This window comes from Saccostrea echinata, unplaced genomic scaffold, assembly GCF_033153115.1.
Source record: "Saccostrea echinata isolate AGI-Se365-2 ecotype Australia unplaced genomic scaffold, CSIRO_AGI_Sech_v1 ptg000034l, whole genome shotgun sequence".
NCBI lineage: Eukaryota > Metazoa > Mollusca > Bivalvia > Ostreida > Ostreidae > Saccostrea > Saccostrea echinata.
Window position 1 is genome coordinate 4,029,282 of NW_026889783.1, and position 22,684 is coordinate 4,051,965.

General features: G+C 35.4%; 1 protein-coding gene and 1 long non-coding RNA gene across 3 annotated transcripts; both read left to right on the forward strand.

Annotated features, from left to right (window-relative positions):
• The first annotated feature begins 11,272 nt into the window (after positions 1–11,272).
• Positions 11,273–16,112, forward strand: LOC133199398 (uncharacterized). Of its 2 annotated transcripts, XM_061335202.1 has the most exons (10): positions 11,273–11,359; positions 11,850–12,011; positions 12,237–12,352; positions 12,904–13,069; positions 13,216–13,317; positions 13,429–13,644; positions 13,857–13,975; positions 14,068–14,170; positions 14,427–14,514; positions 14,596–16,112. In XM_061335202.1, exons 1-10 carry the CDS (start codon positions 11,308–11,310, stop codon positions 15,416–15,418), a joined length of 1,947 nt encoding a protein of 648 aa, XP_061191186.1. In that variant the 5' UTR covers positions 11,273–11,307; the 3' UTR covers positions 15,419–16,112. The 2 variants fall into 2 exon arrangements, with proteins under 2 accessions (XP_061191186.1, XP_061191185.1); XM_061335201.1 differs by lacking the exon at positions 11,273–11,359 and having other exon boundaries at positions 11,504–12,011.
• A 5,055-nt stretch (positions 16,113–21,167) lies between these two features.
• Positions 21,168–22,290, forward strand: LOC133199399 (uncharacterized). The gene is made up of 4 exons (XR_009722795.1): positions 21,168–21,280; positions 21,612–21,777; positions 21,878–21,979; positions 22,202–22,290. It is a non-coding gene; the product is annotated as an uncharacterized LOC133199399 (long non-coding RNA).
• The last annotated feature ends 394 nt before the right edge of the window (positions 22,291–22,684 follow it).

The following is a 22,684-nucleotide window of genomic DNA, read 5'->3' on the forward strand; positions in this document are numbered from 1 at the left end:
GGGGAAAGGGAGGGGGGATGGCTTGTGGGAAAGGCTACTATTCACCATTATATCAATATTTTTTTTTAAGAAAGGACCTTTAAAAAAATATAGTATTTCGAATTTTTTTTAAATAAAATATTTCGAACGAAAGACAGATAAATTCAAAGTGATATGAAAGCTTCATTCCAATAAGATATGACTCTTCCAGAGTACTCCATCCCAAATAAATATCTTATTCTAATTACATGTATATTGAATGAAAATACTCCAGAAGATCTTATCCTAACTAAAATATATTTAACCACTTCAACCCTCCAAAATTTACATAACCAAACTTTATCCTATGAAATTTCAATGATACGAAGATGAATTTTAATTAGCTTAACATCAACTAAAATACGAAGGGAATGGAGTGGGGTCTGTCAGCTAACATCCGCAACTGTACTCGGCAGTGCTGGTACCGGACATCCATGACTGTACCTGCTCACTAATATTAAAAACGGAATGTCAGAGCAAGATTTTCCGGATTGTTCAACATATTAAACTATATGTTTTTAATTAAGTATGGATTGTTTTTTAATGAAAAATACGAAATGTGTTAATATGGAGGAAAGAAAATTTCTGATTTTAAATAAATCTACTTTATGGAAGGCTGTAATCGCCAAAACGGTAACGATAACTGGCTTAGTGAATATATCGCGGAAAATATATGTAAACTTGACTATGCCTAAATTTTGTATATCTATGACTGTATACCTGTGCCTGATATACACCATCTGCGACTGTACCTGTGCCGTACATACACACTACCACTGACTCAACCCGCGCTTGATTAATAACATCCACGACAAAAAATTCTGTGGATTTTCTCCGATTTAAATTTAGAATGAATTCAATCAAAGCGCAATTAACGCTAATCTTTATATTACCCATGACAGTGATACCGAGACAAACGATGACAGCAGTGATTAGGGAAAGATCCAAAACTTTTACAGCTTTATGTTCAGAGTACAATATGAGCCAGGTCTTTAATTTTTTTTTTTTTTTTTTGGGGGGGGGGGGGGGGGGCTGGGGGCATGATTTCAATATCCTACGTGCTCAATAATAATGATGAATTTAAAATGAAACATCCTAGTATAATTATAGAAAATATACGAGTAAACAATAAACAAAGTAAAATAAAAAAGGAAATTAAAATACATATTGAAATTAATTTGTAATCCTTAATTTTATGTTAGAAAGTATAAGTACGTCACAATATTATTAATTTCACCCATTTTATTGATCACGCAAGTGGTGTCAATGAAAAGCACAGGTTTTTTTCCCCATATATATACATTTGTATGTCTTACGATATATACGGGTGGAATGGGCTGATCCACCCGTTTTCAATGAGTTATATATAAACATCTCAAGTGCACCCCAGGAAATAGCCTCCAATGCCCTGAAAAAGAATAGTTCCTGACAAAAAAAATTATTTATTTACAAAGTACATAAAATTTACTAGGCACAGGTATCAAAGTTGTAAAAATAAGCTGGAAGACCCCCCCCCCCCCAAAAAAAAAAAAATTCTCAAAAGAAATAAAAATTAATTTTATATGCATGGAACAATTAACATCATGACTGGTCGATAACCGTGGCGTGATACCTGAAATATGTAGGGTATGGTATTAAAATAATTGCTCATATTAAAGGAAATTAATGCTATAATTATCGATAACATCCGAAGAAAATATTTGTATAAGTAAATATTCTTATTAGATCCGCCTCTCTAAGATTCTGCAATCAGTTGTCTGGAATCAATCTATAGGGAATATCGGTGAAAAGCGTTAATAGCACCTTTATAAAAACGTAAGGAATTTCTTGGGATGCAACATCAACAACTGTACCTGTCCTGACAACTGTACCGGTGTCTGATTGACAACATCCACGACTGTACCTGTCCAGTACACACACTTTATTCTACATCCATGACTGTGCCTGTGCTTATAAACAACATCCATGACTGTACCTGTCCAGTACACACACTTTATTCTAGATCCATGACTGTGCCTGTGCTTATAAACAACATCCATGACTGTACCTGTCCAGTACACACACTTTATTCTAGATCCATGACTGTACCTGTGCCTTATAAACAACATCCACGACTGTACCTGTCCAGTACACACACTTTATTCTACATCCATAACTGTACCTGTGCCTTATAAACAACATCCACGACTGTACCTGTGCATATATACACACTTTATTCTACATCCATAACTGTACCTGTGCCTTATAAACAACATCCACGACTGTACCTGTGCATATATACACACTTTATTCTACATCCATGACTGTACCTGTGCCTTATAAACAACATCCACGACTGTATCTGTCCAGTACACACATCTTACTCTACATCCCTGACTGTACCTGTGCCTTATAAACAACATCAACGACTGTACCTGTCCAGTACACACACTTTATTCTACATCCATGACTGTACCTGTGCCTTATAAACAACATCCACGACTGTACCTGTGCATATATACATACTTTATTCTACATCCATGACTGTACCTGTGCCTTATAAACAACATCCACGACTGTACCTGTCCAGTACACACACTTTATTCTACATCCCTGACTGTACCTGTGCCTTATAAACAACATCCACGACTGTACCTGTCCAGTACACACATCTTACTATACATCCATGACTGTACCTGTGCCTTATAAACAACATCCACGACTGTACCTGTGCAGTATACACATCTTACTCTACATCCATGACTGTACCTGTGCCTTATAAACAATATCCACGACTGTACCTGTGCAGTACACACACTTTATTCTACATCCCTGACTGTACCTGTGCCTTATAAACAACATCCACGACTGTACCTGTGCATATATACATACTTTATTCTACATCCATGACTGTACCTGTGCCTTATAAACAACATCCACGACTGTACCTGTCCAGTACACACACTTTATTCTACATCCATGACTGTACCTGTGCCTTATAAACAACATCCACGACTGTACCTGTCCAGTACACACACTTTATTCTACATCCCTGACTGTACCTGTGCCTTATAAACAACATCCACGACTGTACCTGTCCAGTACACACATCTTACTATACATCCATGACTGTACCTGTGCCTTATAAACAACATCCTCGACTGTACCTGTGCAGTACACACACTTTATTCTACATCCCTGACTGTACCTGTGCCTTATAAACAACATCCACGACTGTACCTGTCCAGTACACACACTTTATTCTACATCCATGACTGTACCTGTGCCTTATAAACAACATCCACAACTGTACTTGCGTATGACACACACTACATCTATGACTTCCTATGCCTTATAATCAAGATTTACACACAATAAACTTCTCAGGGTTTAAGAGGTACGTATTGTATACTGTATTTGGACCATCCTACCATAAAAAACAACAATATTTAAACAATTTTCTTTCACTCACAAATTTTGATCTTTAAGTGTGTACTTGACTCTTGAAATTTGACCATGAAAATCAATTAGAATCAAGTTCGAGACACAATTAATCATCAGTGTACAGGTGGAAAACTCAAATCTATAAGTCAACATATAGCCAATTACTATTATTAATTTTAATTAATTTTAATAAACATTTGTCGTATACGTTTGACGTATAATCAGTTGTAAACTATGATAATAATACCCCTCAACTTTGGGGTTGGCACAGAAGAAGGTATAAAAATGTTTTCATAGTTGAAAACATTTTAGGATGGAATAGTGCATTTTATCGTGTTAACAAAGAAAGACCTATCGAAAATAGTTATTGCAGTACATGTAATACTACATGTATCTACACTTCACAATTCAATGTTTAAATGGCATTCAAAAGAATTAAAAAAAAAAAAGAAGTCTGTGAGCCAATGCTCACTAGTAATACCCCCGCTTTGACGTGAATGTACACAAGTTCAGTTATGGACAGAGACAAGAATGAACAAGAAGTTGACGTCAGATTCGTACAAAAATGAATCCCACAATATGGCATGCCTAAACAAAGAGTGTGCTAAAATTTCAAGCATCTGCGAAGAGTAGTTGCTGAGAAAACTGTGACGAAAATTTTGTTACGGACAGGCAGACAGACTGACACACAGACAGACGGACAGACAGACAGACACACAAGGGTAAAACAGTATACCCCCCTTTCCTTCGGAGCGGGGGTATAATAATGATGACAATAATAACAATGATGAAACATGACATAAACAGGAGGGGAAAATGAGGAAAAAGTTGGACTTTTTTTCATGTGCTTAAGAGCCCTCTATACACTGCACACTAAAGAGTTCTAATTTTGTGGTACATTTATGCAAATAGAGTAATCTGCCCTTTCAATAAGAACAAGCATTCTGAGAGTATTGCATTAGCAATACTAGTCCCCTACCGGCAAGTGTAATCTGGTTCCCGTTAAAAATTGAAAATGCCATGATTCCGTCAAAAATCAATGAAGCGGAACGAAATGCAAACTTCATCTATAACTCATCAAGGTAAAGTCACATACCAAAAATCAGCTCAATATCTGCAAACGTTTAGAAAAAAATGCGGAAAACCCCGAAAAAATGAAAAGGTCGTAATTCCGTCAAAAAGCACTGAAGCGGAACGAAATGCAAACTTGATCTGTAACTCATCAAGATACACTCACATGCCAAAAATCAGCTCATCAATATCTGCAAGCGTTTAGAAAAAAAGTGCGGAAAACCAAGTTGGACAGACAGACAGACAGACAGACAGACCGACAGACGGACGGACAGACTCAGAGGAAACCTATAGTCCCCTCCGGCTTCACCGGTAGGGGACTAATAAAATAAATTGAAACCGGAGGGGACGATAGGTTTCCTCTGAGTCTGTCCGTCCGTCTGTCTGTCAAACTGTCCGCCTAGCTGTCCCTCTGTCCCACTTGGTTTTCCGCACTCTTTTCTAAACGCTTGCAAATATTAAGCTGATTTTGGTATGTTAGTGTGTTTTGATGAGTTACGGATCAAGTTTTTTTATTTCGTTCTGCTTCATTGATTTTTGAGGGAATTACAATCTTTTTAATTTTTAAGGGTTTTCCACACTTTTTTCCCAAACGTTTGCAGATATTGAGTTGATTTTTGGTATACGAGTGTATCTTGATGAGTCACAGATCAAGTTTGCATTATGTTCCGCTTCAATGATTTTTTGACAGAATTACAGCATTTTCCATTTTTAATGGGAACCAGATTACACTTGCCGGTAGTGGACTAGTATTGTTAATGCAGAAAGCTTGTCTCAATAGCTTTAATACGCATGCTTGAATAAACCATATGATAGCAAGAATGATAGTAAAATTCTGCCACCTATCGCAGAGTTAATTTAGAAAGGTGACATATTGGAATGATTTTTTCATATTCATATACCGAATATTTATGTGAATTTTATCAAAAAACATAACTTACTTGGGAAAACAAAGAGAGATAAGTCTATAATTTTGGTAAAACTTCATCTCTATAGAAATCAACGGAAAATATTTTTACTCCCCCCCCCCCCCCCTTCACTGAAACAACAATTCCTTTTAAAGTATTATGAATTGTTATTTCAGAAATTCAAATTTATACCAATTGTTTCTTGTTTCAGGGGAGTGGGTTGTTGGGGAGGAGGGGGGGGGGGGTATGAGGGTATAGAACATATATTTACATACTAAAAGCAGCAAAAATAGTCATTTTATTGCCAATGAATCTAATATGTCAGTTGACTTTTACATAAGTTAAACATACGGAGAGATTTGATGGTTATTTATCCATTTCCATGAGTATTTGAAAATCTGGATCACTTGTTATGTTTAAAACCCGATTTCAATTTATAAAATTGTCTAACCCTTCCCCCTCTTTATGAGAAGAGTTTTAAATGAACAGTTAACTTTTTGACACTGGTTTTAAAATAATTAATCCATTACCTATAAACTCTTCTACAATAATAATAAAACTTGGCAGAAGTTGTGAAGGCGAGGATGGAGTATATCGAAAGAAGGAGTATTTCCTCTTAAAAAAAAAGACTAAATCCCAAGCTTTCTTGCAGGATTATATGATTCAATTTTTTTGACGGAGTGGGGGTTGCATTGGGGGTGGGGGTTCGGGTCACAAACGACAAAAGAACAAACTTTTAGTAGAGCCTTGAGTAACTTTTCTTGGATGTTGTTAATAACGCAAAGATGCAGACATGGAAGTAGAATAAAGTGTGTGTACTGGACAGGTACAGTCGTGAATGTTGTTTTTAAGGCACAGGTACAGTCAGGGATGTAGAATAAAGTATGTATATGCACAGGTACAGTCGTGGATGTTGTTTATAAGACACAGGTACAGTCAGGGATGTAGAATATAGTGTGTGTACTGGACAGGTACAGTCGTGGATGTTGTTTTTAAGGCACAGGTACAGTCATGGATGTAGAATAAAGTATGTATATATGCACAGGTACAGTCGTGGATGTTGTTTATAAGGCACATGTACAGTCATGGATGTAGAATAAAGTGTGTGTACTGGACAGGTACAGTCGTGGATGTTGTTAATAAGGCACAGATACAGTCAGGGATGTAGAGTAAGATGTGTATACTGCACAGGTACTTTCGTGGATGTTGTTTATAAGGCACAGGTACAGTAATCGATGTAGAATAAAGTGTGTGTACTGGATAGGTACAGTCGTGGATGCTGTTTATAAAGCACAGGTACAGTCATGGATGTAGAATAAAGTGTGTGTACTGGACAGGTACAGTCATGGATGTTGTTTATAAGGCACAGGTACAGTCAGGGATGTTGTTTATAAGGTACAGGTACAGTCGTGGATGTTGTTTATAAGGCACAGGTACAGTCAGGGATGTTGTTTATAAGGTACAGGTACAGTCGTGGATGTTGTTTATAAGGCACAGATACAGTCAGGGATGTTGTTTATAAGGCACAGGTACAGTCATGGATGTAAAATAAAGTGTGTGTACTGGACAGGTACAGTCATGGACGTTGTTTATAAGGCACAGGTACAGTCATGGATGTTGTTTATAAGGTACAGGTACAGTCGTGGATGTTGTTTATAAGGCACAGATACAGTCAGGGATGTTGTTTATAAGGCACAGGTACAGTCATGGATGTAAAATAAAGTGTGTGTACTGGACAGGTACAGTCATGGATGTTGTTTATAAGGCACAGGTACAGTCAGGGATGTTGTTTATAAGGCACAGGTACAGTCAGGGATGTTGTTTATAAGGCACAGGTACAGTCAGGGATGTTGTTTATAAGGCATGGGTACAGTCATGGATGTTGTTTATAAGCACTGGTACAGTCAGGGATGTAGAATAAAGTGTGTGTACTGGACAGGTACAGTCGTGGATGTTGTCAATCAGGCACCGGTACAGTCATGGTGTAAAATTTCTAGAGTTGTCTGGACAGCACAGCAGAATCTTAGAGAGGTGGATCTAATAAAAATATTTACTTATACAAATATTTTCTTCGGATGTTATCGATAATTATAGGATTAATTTCCTTTAATATGAGCAATTATTTTAATACCATACCCTACATATTCCAGGTATCACACCACGGTTATCGACCAGTCAAGATGTTAATTGTTTCATGCATATGAAATTAATTTTTATTTCTTTTGAGAGTTTTTTTTGGGGGGGTGGGGTGGGGTGGGGGGTCTTCCAGCCTATTTTTACAACTTTGTTACCTGTGCCTAGTAAATTTTATGTACTTTGTAAATAAATATTTTTTTTTTTGTCAGGAACTATTCTTTTTCGGGGCATAGGAGGCTACTTCCTGGGGTGCACTTGAGATGTTTATATATAACACATTGAAAACGGGTGGATAAGCCCATTCCACCCGTATATATCGTAAGACATATATTTATGGGAAAAAACCTGTGCTTTTCATTGACACCTCTTGCGTGATCAATGAAATGGGTGAAATTAATAATATTGTGACGTACTTATACTTTCTAACATAAAATTAAGGATTACAATTTAATTCCAATATTTATTTTAATTTCCTTTTTTATTTTACTTTGTTTATTGTTTACTCGTATATTTTCTATAATTATACTAGCATGTTTCATTTTAAATTCATCATTGTTATTGAGCATGTAGGATATTGAAATCATGCCCCCAGCCCCCCCCCCCCAAAAAAAAAAAAAATTAAAGACCTGGCTCACATTGTACTCTGAACATAAAGCTTTAAATTTAAATCTGTAAAAGTTTTGGATCCTTCCCTTATCACTGCTGACATCGTTTGTCTCGGTATCACTGTCATGGGTAATATAAAGATTAGCGTTAACTGCGCTTTGATTGAATTCAGTCTAAATCTAAATCCACAGAATTTTTTGTTAGCTCTACTGGTCAGAGACCAGAAGAGCTTATGCGATAGTAAGGTGTCCGTCGTCCGTCCGTCTGTCTGTCTGTCTGTCTGTCTGTCCGTCTGTCTGTAAACAATTTTTCAAAACGCTACTCCTCCTACAGTTTTGGTCCGATTTCAATATAACTTGGCACACAAGTAGACTACACTAAGATACATAATTTAGTGCATCGGTTTTTGATTTCGATGGACGGTGTTGCCATGGTTACTAAAAATAGAAATTTCTGTGAAATTCCTTTAAAACACTACTCCTCCTACAGTTTTAGTCCGATTTCAATATAACTTGGCACACAAGTAGACTACACTAAGATACATAATTTAGTGCATCGATTTTTGATTTTGATGGACGGTGTTGCCATGGTTACTAAAAATAGAAATTTCTGTGAAATTACTTTAAAACGCTACTCCTCCTACAGTTTTGGTCTGATTTCAATATAACTTGGCACACAAGTAGACTACACTAAGATACATAATTTAGTGCATCGGTTTTTGATTTCGATGGACGGTGTTGTCATGGTTACTAAAAATAGAAATTTCTGTGAAATTCCTTTAAAACGCTACTCCTCCTACAGTTTTGGTCCGATTTCAGTATAACTTGGCACACAAGTAGACTACACTAAGATACATAATTTAGTGCATCGGTTTTTGATTTCGATGGACGGTGTTGCCATGGTTACTAAAAATAGAAATTTCTGTGAAATTCCTTTAAAACGCTACTCCTCCTACAGTTTTGGTCCGATTTCAATATAACTTGGCACACAAGTAGACTACACTAAGATACATAATTTAGTGCATCGGTTTTTGATTTCGATGGACGGTGTTGCCATGGTTACTAAAAATAGAAATTTCTGTGAAATTCCTTTAAAACGCTACTCCTCCTACAGTTTTAGTCCGATTTCAGTATAACTTGGCACACAAGTAGACTACACTAAGATACATAATTTAGTGCATCGGTTTTTGATTTCGATGGACGGTGTTGCCATGGTTATTAAAAATAGAAATTTCTGTGAAATTCCTTTAAAACACTACTCCTGCTACAGTTTTAGTCCGATTTCAATATAACTTGGCACACAAGTAGACTAGACTAAGATACATAATTTAGTGCATCGGTTTTTGATTTCGATGGACAGTGTTGCCATGGTTACTAAAAATAGAAATTTCTGTGAAATTCCTTTAAAACACTACTCCTGCTACAGTTTTAGTCTGCTTCTAATATAATTAGGCATACAAGAAGACTATACTAAGATACATAATTATTGCATTGGTTTTTGAATTCGATGAACAGTGTTGCCATGGTTACTTAAAATAGAAATTTCTGTGAAATTCCTTTAAAACGTTACTCCTCCTACAATTTTGGTCTGATTTCAATCTAATTTGGCACACAGTAAGAATACACTACGATACATAATATGTATTTCTGTTTTTTTTTTATTTGGGTGAGTGATGTTGTCATGGTTACCGGTACTAAAAATAGGAATTTCCGTGAAATACTTTCAAAACGCTACTAATCCTAGTTTTCATTTGATTTCAATATAACTTGTCACAAAAGTAGACTACATTAAGATACATAATTCTATTTATTGTTGCATGTTGCAATGTTTCAAATCCAAGTGCTACTTTTCTTTTGTTATACAAACAGACCAGTAGAGCTACAGTCTCATCAGAGACTTCTGGTTGTGGATGTTATTAATCAAGCGCGGGTTAAGTTAATCAAGCGCGGGTTGAGTCAGTGGTAGTGTGTATGTACGGCACAGGTACAGTCGCAGATGTTGTATTATACAGTCATAGATATACAAAATGTACGCTGTAGTAAATGTTACTTTTTAGAGATAATAGCGATCTATGCAATGGATTTAGGCATAGTCAAGCTTACAAATATATTTTCCGCGATATATTCACTAAGCTAGTTATCGTTACCGTTTTGGCGATTACAGCCTTCCATAAAGTAGATTAATTATTAACACATTTCGTATGTTTCATTAAAAAAACAATCCATACTTAATTAACAACATACAGTTTAATACGTTGAACAATCCGGAAAGTCTTGCTCTGACATTCCGTTTTTGATATTAGTGAGCAGGTACAGTCATGGATGTCCGGTACCAGCATTGCCGAGTACAGTTGCGGATGATAGCTGACAGCCACTGTTGAGGGAATGCGCGGACGTTACTTGTCCCCACAAATAAGAAATTATCTGTTAATTATCTCCATCTTTTTCAATTTTAAAACGTACACATGCATTCGTGACGCTGCAAATTCATATCGACATGAACACATCGATATCAGCGGTGATCTCATGTAATTCTTAAACAAAAAAATATACAAAATGTTTACTCTTCGTTTAGAAAGACTAGTCTTGAAAAGGTAAAATATATTTCGAATGGAAATGTAGATTTATTCTTTTAAAATAATAGAATGAGAGGTATTTAAATATTATGTTGGACGAGAATGAAATTTAAATTGATGAGTAAGTATTGCTACAGTGTTTAAGGAAATACTTCAGGCGCTCCTCTATGTAGAGATTCACGTTTGTTTGGTCGCTTTAAATGGCAGGAATGGCATTTTACACAAAAATAAACTGGATTTCCTGAAGTTGAAGATGGAACGGAGAACATACAAATAATTAATGAAATCCACCTGGTAACACGTGTGAATCAGTAATTACTGATCAATAAGACAGACAAGGATTTTAAACTTCCTTAGGTATAAGTTGCATACTTCTCCATTCAAAAATAAAGAGTTAATTGTATAACACAAAAACTTGTTTTTAAATCCCTGCATTTGCTATAACTGAAACTTCACATTGGAGTTCTAGAGTTGAAATTTAAATTTCTATAAAGAATTGAGGTAAAGCGGTACGCGGAAGTAGAAAGACTGGTTCTGTGTAAAACGCCCATCTGTTGATGTACGAGAGGGATGTCTGAGGGAGGTAAACAGATCCTCCTCCTGATACTAATAGTAGCACAAGGTGAAGTACTATATTTTAAATAATTTTCTAAAATTGATTTTCAGTACGTTGTGTATTGTGTGCATTATGTTCAGTGTATTTCACTTCAGTGTATACCCTGTTAGTTTGTGAAAATGTGACAAAATATTTAGGAAAACTTTAATTTGTGAAAATGATCATCGTCGTCTCAGGTTGCCGTTTACCATATCATTTGATGAGTAGTCGATTTGTTTGAATAGGTAGTGGTGCAAGGCGAGATGGTTTATGATAAAGTCGAAAACAAAGGGATTGTTTTAAATCTCTTTACACAAACTCTCAACCAAATTGGTATTCTACTAACACAAACTGTTTACATATCAAGTGTAAATGTATTGATTTCAGACGGAACTTTTGTCTTTATTTTCTAAGATACATAATCCTATCAGACTGGGCGAAATTATGGACTTGGTACCTCCAGCAATCCTTATTCTTTATCTCCAGAACACTCGATATTGCTTTTGTTCTTTTGAAGGAGAGAGCTTCTTGGAATCATCAGAACCATTAACGTGGATTGCGGCACAGAAATTCTGTAGTGACCAGCAAAAAATTCTGATCCCGGGAACAAAGGAGGATTTCCCCTCCCCACACTGGACAGGATATTATCATAGACTATCTGACTGGATACACGTTCTTGGTAAGCGAATTCATTACGAAACTTCTATTTCTTACAAATTAAATTCGGGCTTAGGCCTCATTATCCATTTGCCTCAGTAGAAACTAGAAAGAAAACAATAAAACTCCCCATCTAACTCAAATCACACAAAATAATTGTGAATGAATGATTTAAATGCAAGAGAGATGTGATAAACAGTATAGTGGAGTAGGGACAACAGAGCTATTTAGAATTAATGTTCTTAAGGCTGTCATGGTGTCCAGTCTGTGGAAGATCTGGTGGTCCTCTCTAACTATACTTTGGACAGAGGGTCAGTGGGGCTCTGTCAAGAGAGGTGTGGATCAAACAGCTTCGCTCTTCAGGTATTCAATTAATTTCAATTCATTCTGAAATAAAAATAAGCATCTCTGTTCGTTTCAGATCTATATTTCAGGTCCAAAAAAGAAAACTGAATCATTTAAAATTTGATATGTTAAATTGTAGTTTGAAAGCACTGTATAATCAACTCTCATTTTTTTTTTCTTTGTTTGATTTTAGTTCACGGCTGCAGAATATTTAATATGATCATCTGTATGTTGTCATTTAACACTGTGAATAAATCATTTAAAATTTGGAAGAAGACATAAATATTGCCTTGTAGGTTTTTTTAACAACATTATCCTAACAGACTTTCATCTTTTTGTCTTTGTCTTACTTTACTTCACATCTACAGAACTTCTCTTGTGTACTTTAAAAATTTATATCTTGACAAGGTAGATCATCAACACACAAACACATGTATATAAAAATTTGAAATATTTGCTTGGACAAAAAAGCAAAAGAGAGTTATGCAAAAAGAACTATGATTCATCTTACAGAACACCACGTGTCTTTGTCTTTTTACAGAACACCACGTGTCTTTGTCTTTTTACAGAACACCACGTGTCTTTGCCTGAGGGAGACACCCCAGATTAATAGTCTTCTTCCCTCACGATGTGATTATTACTGTCCCTCTGACGATGATAGTCACGTGAACGACTGCGGAGGAGGCGACACCTATAATGTCTACAGAGTAACAACAAACAATATCTTAACTAGTGGTTAGTTTCAATGCAGTAATTTAAAGTATTTTCATATGGCTACAAATGTACAAAAACTATACAAACAAGCAAACAACTTTAATGGATAAACATTATCACATGATTATATAAAAAATTAGTTTCTTAGTTTCAAATTACCATTTTAGAACGGACAGTAAACTGTGTAGTATTGGGATGTTATGAGCAGTATTCACAGATCCACACCAACAATTGTACTGAGGACCTGGGTCGAGTCTGTGAGTCAGAAGGTAAGGATAGTCATAGGAATATTTTTTATTTGCTGTAATCCAGATTCTCCGAGAGAGAGAGAGAGAGAGAGAGTTTAAATTTGTATACATAATTTCCCCTCATATTTTTAGCAAGTACCAATAAAACGATTGCCCCTGACGAAGAAAATTTTAAGTCCTGGAATCACACCTATACGGAATGTAGGGAGAGAGGGAGCTACCTTTACGGTAACCTCAGCCTCAATGAAGACTCCAGAGCACTGTGTAGTAAGCTGTACAACATCAAAAGTAACACCCCGGAAACCTGGCTGGGGGTGGCCAGACAAGTTTTCCGGACCAGAGACAGAGGTTTGTTGTGTTGTCAATCATGCTACAGCATAAAACTGAAATATTGGGACTTCTTTTATTTTTCAGTTTCAGATTAAAGTGTTATTATCAACGTAAGAATAACAATTATCAGCTGTTTATCTGGATATTGTACATTGAACATATTTTTGAAGCAGTCATTACATGTATGTAGTGTGTATAAGTATGGTTAATCCTGCGAGAGACCATTTCAGGAGAACAGCTGGATGGGCGAGTTGTGATAGACTGCAGCATTTGTCAAGGACAGGCGGGATGTTCCTATGTAGATAACTGTAATAGTAATACAATGAAAGCAACCGCAATATGTGGCAATGTAGGTATCAGTGTAACTAAGCAAAATGACAGCTCGCTTAAAAATTAAATAGTTTTAGAAAATTCTAACTATAGAAGCAATTAAATTCAAAGGAGGACGATTTGCTACCACCTACACTAGGCACAGGGGAAACATCCACGATGACCAGCACTTCAGGAGCAATTACGGCTGCACCTGCACCTAAAACCGGGATCGGTATAAAGTCTTTTATACAGAAAATAGATATTAACGTTGATTTACCTAAATTTTGAATTAAAAATGCCTAAAGACTTACTGTTCTACATAACAAAAATGTAAATTTTCCTTTGACTTGAATTTTGTACACACATTGCTTTGCTGATTTTTCAGAACACGTGTTTAGTCCAAGAAATTATTTCCGAACTTATATCTAAATATCAAAGCAATAAAATGGTGATTCAAAATTTAACATGGTATCCAATATTTTTGGAAGGTGACGATGCAAAGCAAGCAATTGCAATTACAGTATCCCTTGTAGTTGTGGGGATCGTGTTGGTAATTATTGGAGTTGTCTGCATCCGGTAAGTGTCTCTGTAATTTCAAAGACTTTCATTTCTTATGATTTCTTATCATTATCAATTTTTAAAAACATTTACATTTAGAAAACGGAGACAAAGGTCTGGTAAACCAGACGAAGTCCCTGGGGAAAAGTTCGGAAAGAATGTTGTAATTGAAAGTGAAAGAGGCAAAGGTTCGGTAGATTCGTTCATGAAAGAAAACATAAATAGTAAAACAATTGGCTTCGAATCTCCGACTCCATCTGTATCGATACCGAAAGATACACAAAGGGAATCTAACAAAAGGAATGACAAGAAGGAGTTAAAAGAATCAGAGGTGGTGACTGGAGATTCTTCCAATGGTAAATCAGATGAAGCAAAGCTAGGATCGACCAATGATCTCATCCAACAGTCTATCACTCAAATAGATACAGAAAACAAACTGGGCAATAATACCAAGCAAATAGATACAGAAAACAAACTGGACAATGATACCAGGCAAATAGATACAGAAAACAAACTGGACAATTGTCCAAACACAGAAGAAGGTATTCTAAAAGACAGTCCAGAAGACAAGAGTGAAATAATAAAGAGGAAGGTCGAAAATACACCTTATTGTACAGAAATCATACCAGAAAATGATGCCAAAAATCTGAGAGATTCTAAAGAGATTCCAACAACAGATATCGATACAACCAGGACTAAAGAAGCAGAGAAAACAGCATCCGAAAATACAAACACAAAGCAAACGGAAATGAATGTGCCATATGTTGATAGGTCAAAGACAATACCATCAAAAGATGATGGAGTCAGACTTCCGGTTACCAAGGCAACGGCAAACAGCATGCCACTGCCAATTGCAAATATAAGTAGTGGAAATCCAGTGAACAAGAAAAATGTCTCCATTATTCAAGTATCTAAATTCTAACAGATTTGGTTCATTGCTTTTTACTAGTATTTGTATTCAGAAAAAAACTAGAGAAGTTTATACAAGTCTCAAATATTTATAATAAGAGTCATGGCTACAAGCCCTTTAATGATTTTGGGAGGAAATAACTACAATCTGGCAATATGATTGCTGTTACCCAGATGTTTGTACATGTTACCATAGTAACATTCCCACTGACAATCACATGTTACCAATGACATCATTTTTTTTCCTCTTGAATGTTTTTTCATATCAGGAGACAATGCAAGTTTAGTGTAAATAACATTTTATAGAGTTAATGCAAAAGACATACATATTACTGATATAGCAAGGAATAAGATTTTACAAAACGTTCCTTTTTATTACATTTTTTAGTTTTCAATATTTATTATTATCTATCTGTGTTCATTTTTGGAAACAAATCCTTTAGTTAATATTACTTATACTGAGTAAGTGGTAAAAACATGTTGATTTGCAGATGTATTGATAAAATAATCTATTTATTGTACTGTGTTTATGTAACCGGAGTGAAAGATATATTGTAAGGAAATATTTATATTAATTAAAAAATCTTTTGGCATTAATAAAAAAAAAATCAACGATTAAAGTAAAGCATAACGAATTGAGCAAGTAAATTTTATATCAGGTACCAGCTTGTTTTGTTTGAAAACGATTGATCTTCGAACAAAATAAAAATTACAAGAACAGGACAATAAAATATAGTTATTATGACAAATAATATTTGAAAAAAAAAAAACGGAAAAAAACCCAACAACAAGAACATGGGCCAAATCGCTCATATGAGCGCACTGGCTAGTAAGAAGCAGAAGTCAGTTCAGTATTGAAAGGGGGAACTTAAATTTACACTACCTCAGGATGCCTCTATATCAATATTACTATTCATGGTTTTGCTGTTCTTAAACAGAATAATTTTAAAGATTTTTTCCCTATGTATTCCTATGTAAACTTCTGATTGCTCATTGTGGCCCCACCCTACCCACCATAAATTTGAACAAATTTGAATCTACACTACCTGAGGATTCTATAATAATATGACTAGTCATGGCTTTGCTGTTTTTGAGCAGAAGATTTTTTTTCAAGATGATTCCTATATATTCTTTTGCAAAACTTAAAAAAAAAAAGACCCTCTGTTGTGTTCCTAACTCCTGGGGGCCATAATTTGAACAAACTTGATTCTACAATACCTAAGGTTGCTTCTGTATAAATATAACTGATAATGGTTTAGTTGTTCTTGAGGAGAAGATTTCAAGGATATTTCTTATGTAACGTGTATGATCAGGCTCTTACAAGGGATAAATTGGTTTTCCTTTTACTCTGTCCGAGTTAATGATTGAAATGATTATTAAGACAGCTCCATCTGAGGGTATATGTTCTTAAATTTTCTCTTACCAAGAGATGGGGACTGGGTAAGGTACTTCTTGCACCGATTTTCTCCCCTAGGTTCCCATTGATAGATAGGAACCAGTTGGATCAATCTTCTTCAGATTTACTACACCCAGAGCTCAACTTCAATTCCCTAGGATACTTGCCTCTGGTTTTTATAACTTTTATACCTTCATTTTGCTTTTACCCTTAAGGTTTTCCATCCTCTATCCTTAAATGTTCATCGCATACATAATACTCTGATACTAATGTAAAGCATTTTACTGTAGAAAAGGATTTACCAAAAGAATGTTTCAAAAATGTAATTAATTAAGCAGTAAGTACTGAACAAAGATTGCATTGAAGTCTGTGGAGCAATTTTTTAAAAATAAAAATTCAAATAATAAAAATATCAATAAATACTGTAATGGAAAAAAGCACTAAAACACATTAGAAATAGAATGACAATTGAAAACGATTTTTTTTACAGATAATTTTTTTTTTAAAATTGATTTTTTATTAATAAAAAAACAGGTCACCCGCGTGGCGCAGTGGTTAGAGCGTTCGCTCTAGAGTCGCGGCGTAAGGGGTTGATCCTTACGTCGCGGGTTCGAATCCCACTGTGGGACGTGGAGACCGATCCTTCGGATGAGACCGTATAAACCGACGTCCCGTGTCGCAGTAGGTGTTGGCACGAAAAAGATCCCTCACTGCTCAATGGCCCCAAGTGCCGAGTATAGGACAAAATTTTCAGCTCTCCATCCGCAAGTGGTGGCGTCTCCATATGAGTGAAAAATTCTCGAGAAGGACGTTAAACAACAAAAAATTAAAAACAGGGAGATAACTCTTACCAAAATTCAAGATCATAAATTAGGACACATCCCATCCCTACGTGCTAATAATAATAAATGGGAATTATGTCTAAATATAATGAGTATTCAACACCTACACATCTGTTATGTTTTCAATTTCATTGAATCTATTGCTATTAGGATGGAATACCTTAACTTCGTCTTTGCTGATCAATCATCCAACTTCTTCATCTACCTTCTGAATGTCTGACTTTCCCAAAACTTTGCCTTATATACCCTTAGGCTAGTCCATTCGAAGGGTTGTCATGTCATTTTACTATCTGAAGTCTTCAATGCGTTTTCTCAAATGCCCCTTAACCATTACACCTATATATTTCAATGTAAACCTTGACACACTGTTGTGACCCCGCCCTACCTCCGGGGTTCTTAATTCGAACAAACTTGAATCTACACTACCTGAGGATACTTCTGTATTAATATGTCTAATAATGGCTTAGCTGTTCTTGAGAAGAAGATTTTTAAAGATATTTCCTATATATTCCTATGGTAAACTTTGCCCCCCCCCCCCCAGTTGTGGTCCTGCCCTATTCCCAAGGGTCATGATTTGAACAAACTTGAATCTATACTACCTGAGGATCCTTCTATTATAATATGACTAATCATGGCTTTGCTGTTCTCGATAAGAAGATTTTTAAAGACATTTCCTATATATTCCTATGTAAAACTTTGACCCCCTCTTGTGGCCCCGCCCTACCCCCGGGGGTTATGATATGAACAAACTTGAATCTAGAGTATGTAATGAAGCTTTAACAGAAGTTTCATCTTCTCTTGCCCAGTGGTTCTTGGGAAGAAGATTCTTAAAAGATGCCACCAAATGTTCCCAAATCCTTAATTATCTCCCCTTGAAAGAGTGCGTGACACTTCCTGTAAACAAACTTAAATCCCCTTAATCCAAGGATGCTTTGTGGCATGTTTGGTTGAAATGTGCCCAGTGATTCTTGAAAAGACGAAAATGTGAAAAGTTTACAGACGACGGATGGCAGAGGACAGACGGACGCCGGACACTCTTTGATCAGAAAAGCTCACTTTAGCCTTCGGCTCAGGTGAGCTAAAAACCAAAACAAAGCAAAACAAAACAAACAAACAAACAAAAAAACAATATAATTACAACCCAAAATTGTTCTTCGTCAGCCTTTCCGTCCACTACTCTTTTCCTATTTTTTAAAGTATCACCCAGAAACAGCCATGCAGTCAAGTTCCCCAATTTACGCCCAAAGCACTTGAGTAGGGAAAATTTATGGTATTTACTGCGCCAAATTAGAAGGACGATATATTCCTTCCAGGAGATTAATTTAAATAAAAAATATCAGTATATATGAAAACTTCATAGCATAAATTAAGGTTGTTCAAATTACGATCCCCGAAACACATTAGGCTGCTCTATGGATGATCAAGAGGTGATTTTTTTTTTTTTTTTTTTTTTTTTTTTTTTTTTTTTTTTTTTTTTTTTTTTTGTAATATTACACTAAAATGTTTTCCCCTAAATTATGTACATTTAAAAAAAAAAGTTTTTAAAACTGAACAATTTCAATTTTTATTTATAATGCTTTGATATAAATTATAGCTTTATTCCGTATGTTTTCGGTTTTTTAAAAGTACATCATGTTCCTCAAACCATTTTAAATACGGCATATAATAAGGTTTACAAATCTAAATACAATTTTCCGGCATACTGATTAAACAATGCTTTTTTTTTTAAATCGACAAATAAGTTCCCTGTGCTATTGATTAAATGAAAATACTATCTATCTTCAACAAATCTACTTTTTAAATATCCCTTTTAAAGACATGGTTATTTTCAATTTTTCATTCACTCATTCAGCCAATATCTTTTCACGGTCCCACAACATAAATTCTAGTACCGGGAACTACTTAACATAGTCTTAGAAGTCAACTGCTCTTGGGGTTTCCTTGAAGCATTCATTTATTATACTAACAATGAATGGGAAAAGGGGGAGTCCGGTTTCACTGTATTATGTAGGTCTATCGTCGTGGCAACCTTTTGAATTTAATATGTCTGGGAAGAGCTGAGGGTGTCGGCAAGCGGAAGTTAAATCGCTGAATACCCAGATATATATAAAGTAGACAATGATCACCTGGCAATTATTTATCTTGTCTCATCTTATTTATCAAGGTAAGAAAATTAAATTATTCGTTTATTTCTCCTGTATTTTTCAAACCTGACCTATGTCACACTCTACACCGTGCACGGCAAACCAGTCAAGCATTCTAGTCAGAGGTATATCTAGCGTGCACATTGCAATTAACGCAAAACTTTCTTCAAGGATCCATGTAAATATAGATTTTTTTTGTAAAAATGACTAACGAACAGTGGGAATTTGGAATTATGGTATTAAAATATACTACGCTGTGTTTATTATGGTCAATATTTTTAAAGAATGAAATGTCTTTCAAAAGTGAAATTCCTTCGATGCTTCATTTTGCGAATAACCAGTGACGCATAGAAAGATGGATTGAGATAGGGCTAAAACAAGAAGATTATCATAATTCTCTAGGCATACACATTTCCGTCATTGGCAGATAAACAAGGATTAATATATTATGTCATTTGATAACGTCTTAAAAAGAATTATGTCCGTAAATCCTTTTACTGTGATTGAAAACCGCTATAATATGATGAATATCAGGTGTCATTACATTGTTGTATATATCCTTGTGTTTTTTTTTCTACTTTGCATGAACAGGTTCAATGCATTTTGATATTTAAAAAACACGCAAATTTTTAAATCTTTAGTACAAATTGTATTATTTACATTTTTTTTGCTATGATTTTCTTCAAAATCGTTTATTAATTTTTTTTCGTAGATTTAAAACAAATTTTATATAAATCACGTATACATAGCAATAAAATCAGTATTTCTTTCAAGGCGAAAGTTTGGTTGTGTCAAAAAATAACTTAACTTGGATCGCGGCCCAGAAATTCTGTAGTGACAAGCAAGAAATTCTGATCCCTGGGACAAAGGAGGATTTCCCCTCCCCACACTGGACAGGATATCATCATAGACTTTCTGACTGGATACACGTCCTAGGTATACAGTATAAACACTGATAAGAAAACTCATTCACCGCAGGTTGGTCATTTCAAAAACATTGACATTGGGTGTCGATGGATATATAGCTGTTTTGATGTGTTTTACTTCAAAAATTTATATTTAATCATAACTACATGTGTATTTGCATTTATAAAGTGTTCAATAAAATTGGTAATTATCTTATGAAGTCTAAAATTGTATTTTCTGTATGTCACTTCATAATCCAATACCATACAACTCATTTACTACGGTAAAGTTATTCATAAATGCACAAATCTAAATACATGTATGCTTTAATTTTTTTTGTTCAAAAGGGTACACACAACATTAAAAAACAATTTGACAGAAACTTAATCCTTTGAAAAGATGACAAAGCATGCATGAACGACACAAAAAAAAAAAAAAGAAGACATATTCAAAAATGAAGTTGCTTTTCAGGATGCTATGATGACGAGTTTGTGGAGAGCCTAAGGGTGCAATCGACTCACAGACTTGTCAGGGGATCAGTGGGACTCTGTCAGGAGAGATGCCCCTCTAACCGCTTCGCTCTCAAGGTGTGCTGTGTATTGTGTGTAGAAGAGCTCAATCTGACAATGATTATATCTATTACAAGTTTTTGTGAAAATGTTTATCTTTTGCATATCAATGAAAGTGAGAATCTCATTTTTTTGTGATTATCATTATAAATAAAAAGTCAAATGCTGTAATGGGCGTACAAGTTAGGCTAAATCAGGAGGCTATATACATGTATATATAATACTGAGTAATTGATTAAACATGTATGATATATATTGTGTGTTTATTAGTACATGTATAATATTTTGGAAAAGCAGTTAGCGTGTTGAAGAGGACATTTTACATACAAAAAAAGCTTTTTCCCTCTAGAACAACACGTGTCTTTGCCTGGAAAATGTTCCCCAGAATAATGGTCACCCTCCCTCTCTCTGCAATTGGTACTGTCCTTCTGAAGATGATAGTCACGTGAACGACTGCGGAGGAAGCGACACCTATAACGTCTACAGAGTAACACCAAACAATAACTTACGCAGTGGTGGGTTTTCTATTCATTTGTTTTTTTCCCTTCTTGTTAGTGAAATTCGATTACTGAATATGACAGTAAATATCTGATATTATTTTTTTACCTTATCTAGAGAGGACAGTAAACTGTGTAGTGTTGGGATGTTATGAGCAGTATGCACAGATTCACACCAACAACTGTACTGAGGACCTGGGTCGCATCTGCCAATCAGAAGGTATGGATATGTAATTCAAACTGATCAGTTTAATTCTAAAGAACAATTCACCTTGTATTGTTATTACTAATGTAGCATTGATAATCAGAGAAATTCATAACATTCTCATAACAGACCGTTGTAAAAGACACTAACATGCAGTGAGTAATACAATCACAAATCCAAAGAAAAATAAACTTAAAATGATGAAATTGATCGAGTCCTCTTACTTATTTGTTTCAGAGAGTACCAATAAAACCCTGGCCCCAGATGAGGATGACTTTAAGTCTTGGAGCGAGACATACACTGAGTGTAGAGCGGAGGGGAGCTACCTGTACGGTAATGTCAGTCTGAAAGAAGACCCCAGGGCGCTGTGTAACAGTCTTAGTAACATAAAAAGTAACACCCCGGAAACCTGGCTGGGAGTGGCCAGGCAAGTCTATCTAACCAAGGACAGAGGTATGATCTCCTCATGCAAACTATTAATTAAGCTTAAAATTCAAGTAATTACTATAATATTCCAATTTTGACAATTGTTTGGGACCATGAAACCTGACAACCTTGACCTTTCATTCCAAAGTAAACATATAATGGAAAGACTATACATCTTAGACACCGGTTCAATCTGCCTGATGCTCCCTCATTCACCGGGAGTCTATAATACACATGTTCATTTGTTTTAAACCCAAGGACTATCACAGCCTGACCAGCATTCAAAGCTTTGAA

Bases quoted from the DNA above. Each gene is read 5' to 3' on its own strand.
- LOC133199398 (XM_061335201.1), top strand. From the start codon at position 11,777: ATGGACTTGGTACCTCCAGCAATCCTTATTCTTTATCTCCAGAACACT. The intron at 12,353-12,903 runs GTATTCAATTAA...GTCTTTTTACAG, and splicing joins CAAACAGCTTCGCTCTTCAG to AACACCACGTGTCTTTGCCT. The intron at 13,976-14,067 runs GTAGGTATCAGT...TTAAATTCAAAG, and splicing joins CAACCGCAATATGTGGCAAT to GAGGACGATTTGCTACCACC.